General features: G+C 40.6%; 1 protein-coding gene across 1 annotated transcript in view; it reads right to left on the minus strand.

Annotated features, from left to right (window-relative positions):
- LOC109517138 (zinc finger protein ZIC 5-like) overlaps nucleotides 1-5,061 on the minus strand; it is a 15,654-nt gene extending 10,593 nt beyond the window's left edge. The window contains exon 1 of the mRNA XM_019872101.1: nucleotides 4,301-5,061. Coding sequence (XP_019727660.1) covers nucleotides 4,301-4,823 — 523 coding nt within the window. The 5' untranslated portion in view covers nucleotides 4,824-5,061. The remainder of the gene's footprint in view (nucleotides 1-4,300) is intronic.
- Nucleotides 5,062-5,124: the final 63 nt, after the last annotated feature.

Here is a 5,124-nt window from a genome sequence, read left to right on the forward strand (position 1 = left end):
TGGGACCAGTCCGCGAGCTACAGGTCGATCGCGATCGACATATTGGTCACCTCTGTTCTAGATGTTCCGTTCATATTCATAGTCGCTACTGTTCCGATAGATTCTTGTTTTGTAATTATTTGGTTTGTTCTTTAACAGCTTCTGATTTAAGTTTTACGTATTTGGACTTTTGATGTTTCATTTTGTGTATTTTCGGATTTCCATTTTACCTTCCCTTTTTGTTCTTATTGGATTTTCCAGATTTTTTTGTTGCCAGTGATTTCTGTTTACACTTAGTTCATCCTTCGTTTTTCTATAGATAAATCTTGTCGGATTGTGATTTGTCTGAGTGTGCGTTTGCGGAATCCGCAATGTCGTCTGGTTCGTTGCCGAACCGTGTCACCTAGGAGTCAAGTGAGAGGCACCTTCTATGCCACCAACACAAGGCTTTTCTCCTCTCTATGAAGGCAACGTTGATGAATGTTAATTACTATATACAGTCAAACCTCGGTTTTCGTCCATAATCTGTTCCAGAAGGCTGTTCGAAAACCGAATTGTTCGAAAACCGCAACCACGCTCTTTATAAAATCAAAATGTTTATTGAACACATCTGCTCACAATGGAAAGCAACACGAGGAAGCGTCACTTCCTCGTCTACCCGAGGAAACGTCACTTCCTCGTGTAAGGAAGGCGAGAGGAGTCAAATACTGCATTCAAGTGCGCTCAGTTTGTTCGAGAACTGAAATCTGTTTATCATCCGAGGCATAAAAAACTCGAAATTTTTGGTCGAAAACCGAATTGGTCAAGAACCGAGACGTTTGAAAACCGAGGTTTGACTGTACTATATATAGGTTTTATGATTAAATACATGGGCTGTTGTAATCTTTGTCTCAAATATGTTAAGTATAAATACTGTTTACATGGTGGTACCCACGTATACATTCCGGAAAATTCCTAGGGGGCGGACAAATCCACCTTTTGCGGGGGGTTTCTGAACCACAAAAAACGAGGTATTACTGCAGGTCTAATAGGCTCCACAAAAGTGGTGTCCCTCTAATGAATGCATTTTTTTGAATCAATGTTTTATTGTATGTTAATGGGACCTTATTTTCGTGCTGAGCGTAGGTCCAGGGTAAAGCGTAGTCAGCTGTGCACATGGGTGGAGTTATCTTTGTTTTGGCATTTTTCTACACTTTTTAGACACTTAACGGGGCATAACGGGGCGTTTGCACCTTTGTGGGATGGAAGTCGTCTTTTCCCAGCCTTATTTGTGCTATGATGTTCATCTTGTCGACACCATTCTTGACATTGCGGAAATAGTGTTATATTTATGAATGAAATATGATGACTTCCATTACACATGTCAAGGAGCACAGAATTTGTCTGCATGCAACTTGATCAAATCTACCCAAACCGTGTTACACCACCTGCGCTGTAAAATACACCTCTATTTAGCCAGTCAAAAATGTCTACTTTTTGCAACCAAATTGTGAGATGCGCCGATGGGAGTGACAGTCGCACCATCCGAAGCGCTCAGCGAGGCATAGCATGTCCACCATATTCAAAACACGCTAAACTAGACTTAATGCCAAGCGCAGTCTACTTTCTGATACCAAATTAGCACGTGCGTTAGGTACACAGTAGCTCTGTGCAGCGGAACACCCAGAGACAGTGGCAGAGCTAAATGGTGGCCAGTGGCAGCTAGCACTACCCCTTGTTACTCTGCGGCTGCATGTTGGCCAAATGCAGACGAAAATTTAAATATTGGTGATTTTTCTGCCATTTTCACATTGATGTAGACCCCTTAAATACTTTGCCACATTATTTTATATTAACTGCATATTAAAAGAATAAATAAATAAATAAACGCTAACATTCAAATATTACAGTCAGTTTCAACAAAAATCATCCAATCTATTGTAAGTGAAAAAAAAACATGGTCAAAAGTAATTATTGTCATAGCATCTACAGTCATGGTTTTCAAGAAATAAAATAACACGTATACCAATCCTGCACACACATGGTCATGATAAAAAAAAAATAGTTTGAATTTTTTAGGAGGAAAATACTTTTGTGTCATTGAGTTTTTTAGATATGATAGGAATGAAGGAGCTGTTGATCGTAGCTTGCAAAATGGCCAGCTGTAGCAACTAATCTTTGGTTATTGCTCGCAAATCAATGCAAGGCACAGAAGATGCCGATGAAATAGTACACAAAAGCAAAGCCACTTCAAAGAAAATTGCATTATTTAATAAATTAAGTTCAGCAAAATATTGCTTTTTACTTAGATTTGTTCCTGCTTTATTACGAGTGTGATTGGCATTGTTCTGGATATGTGTGAATTTTATACCACGGAACTCTTACTGTGGATGGTATGATGAACAATGCATACACGCAGCCACTAAAAGCCACCCTTCAATGAAGTTGTATGTCACCCTGGCCAACCCTGCCCAGAGAGGCACAACACGCTAGATTAGACTTGCCCAAGCATCAAAATGAAGTTGCAATGTGTTCAATAAAAATATTGTGGAAACACACTTTCATTTGTTATAATTCCACTCTGTTAGTCACTGAAAAAAAAATACACCAACCTTGTGAAATATTTCGCATCTTATTTTCAGATCTGAAAGGGATTAACAACGTTGATGGGTTTTTTTTTTAAAGCATATTTGCTATTATTTAGTCTTTTAGATAAATTCAATACAAAATAGTAATGGTCGTAATGACCACATGTTCTACTTAATAATTCTCGTCCCATCATTATTCCTAAAAAAAACAAAAACATATCATACTTTAAGGGACATCTAAGGTATTATAAAAATAAAGTATTGTTAAAAATGGATGTAATTAACCAATTACAGTAGACATGAATATGTCCCGCAGGGTGGAACGCTCTCATCGTCCATGTTTGAACAATCCACATATAATTCCAATTATTTATACTTAAGGTCAAGAAAAAAAAGAGGGGATGTTGTTGAGGGGTACTAAATGAACCTGTACTGGCAACACTACTTGTAAGTATGTCTTTGCTATTGGTTAGTTGGTTAGTTAGTTTTTGGCACCGAAGCAGAAATTCACTACAGTGGATTTCTTTGCAGGGAAAACACATAAAGCAAAGTTTCTCGCAAGATTCTTCGACGCTCGATAACATTTCATCCATCCATGAGGCCACCATCTTGCATGTCTTGTATTTTATTATTATTGTGCTCTGCAATTGCCGATAGGGCAGTGCTTCTCATATGGCAAGATCGAACTCGCCGTCTTACATGGCATCGCTGATTGCCTAGGCTGGGCAGTTGTTTCTAAAACTAAATATCTAAATATCCATCCGTCTATCCATCCATCCATCTATCCATCCATTTTCTAATCCGCTTATCCTCACAAGGGTCGTGGGCATGCTGGAGCCAATCCCAGCTGTCTTTGGGCAGTCTGACCTGTTTGCGAGCCAATCGCAGGGCACAAATAGACAAACAACCATTTGCACTCTCAATCAGACCTAGGGACAATTTGGAGTACCCAATCAACCTGCCATGCCTGTATTTGGAATGTGGGAGGAAACCGGAGTGCCCAGAGAAAACCCACGCAGGCACGGAGAGAACATGCAAACTAAGGAAGGCCGGAGCCGGAATCGAACCCTGTACCTCTGCACTGTGAGGCCAACCTGCTAACCAGTAGCTCACCGTGCCGTAAAACGAAATATAATAAAATAATGTGCACATTCCCGGCATGCGAAAAGCCACAGTAGTAAAGTTAGATATTTTGCCAATTGTTTTATAAAGGTTTGACTTCCATCCCTTTGCTGGGTCATTTAATGGCATTATAAATCCACAGGGCCAATGGACAATGAGCTTTGAAAGATTCTAAACCACTACTTGAATAGTTCGGTGCAGCTCAGAGGTAAGTTACACTTCTGCAGCTTTAAATGAAAGATTTCAAGATTGAAAATGAGAGTTTTGGGGAGGGAATTTACAATTTTATTAATTCACTATTAGCAGCATTGCTAAGGTTCATTCATTCACAAATTAAAATATGACATTTTAAAGATTTTTTCTTGCCCTGAAATACCAAGATCCACCTCATATGAAAAAACATACACAATGAATAAGCCACAATAAATGAATGCCTATTTTTTTTTTTTTTGTAGGAATGTACAGTACGTGCAAAGGGCCAATGTGAAACCTAAGTGAACTGTGCCATTTTATACATGGGGGAGATCCTACACATTGGGGATGTTTTTGATTACTTCTTTACAGTCACTGGCTGCCAGTAGGACACTAATTGCATTACTACAACGTTATCAAAACAGAATCGTCCATCCTACCAGTGTGCGTGCGAGTGTGGATCTTGAGGTTCTCGGATCGTGCAAACATCTTGCCGCAGTTGGGAAATGCACACAAAAAGGGCTTCTCCCCGGTGTGCACACGGATATGGTTGATAAGTTTATATTTGGCTTTAAAAGCCTTCCCTTCGCGTACACATTCGTTCCACATGCAGACATGACTGAGGGTGTCGAGCCCTGTTGCTACGTGCTCGGCGGTGACGTGGTCAACTAGGTCGTGCATGGAGCTAAAACTTTGGTTGCAGACAAACGAAGCCATCCGCTCAAACCTCTGTCTTGAGGAAATTCGGCCTGTCCACTTGCAAACCAGCTCAGATTTGACGGCGGGGCCCCTGTTAGTATTCAATAAACATTCTTTTCCTTCACTGGTACATCTGTCGGTAGAGGTGGAAATATTAACAGCTCTCCTTTGGGGTAGTGAGATGATGCTTGAAGCTCCGGAGTTGTTGTTACCCAGCGGAGCTACGAGGCCATTGTGCCTGGTAACCACAGCTACCCGCCTCATTTTACTGTCGTTAAGACTGTCCAGCCAAATCTCCCAAATTGATAAATCCCACCAAAAGGCGTCCTTTGCTCCAAAGTCCGTATCCGTGTAAAAAGCACAGTGACGAGGAAATCCAAACTAACTCGTCCGCGCGAGCTCAAGCCTCCATAGTTTTATTTACTGTGCAAATGAAGGTGAATGGAAAGGGAAGGAATAGCCGTCGGGAGGCCGCGATCCAACACTATTGTTAGGCGTCCTTGTCGTGTCTCTCCCTGTTGCGAAAAAAATCCAATGTATTCCAGTTATAAAAAATATATATATA

This window comes from Hippocampus comes, unplaced genomic scaffold, assembly GCF_001891065.2.
Source record: "Hippocampus comes isolate QL1 unplaced genomic scaffold, H_comes_QL1_v1.1 scaffold269, whole genome shotgun sequence".
NCBI lineage: Eukaryota > Metazoa > Chordata > Actinopteri > Syngnathiformes > Syngnathidae > Hippocampus > Hippocampus comes.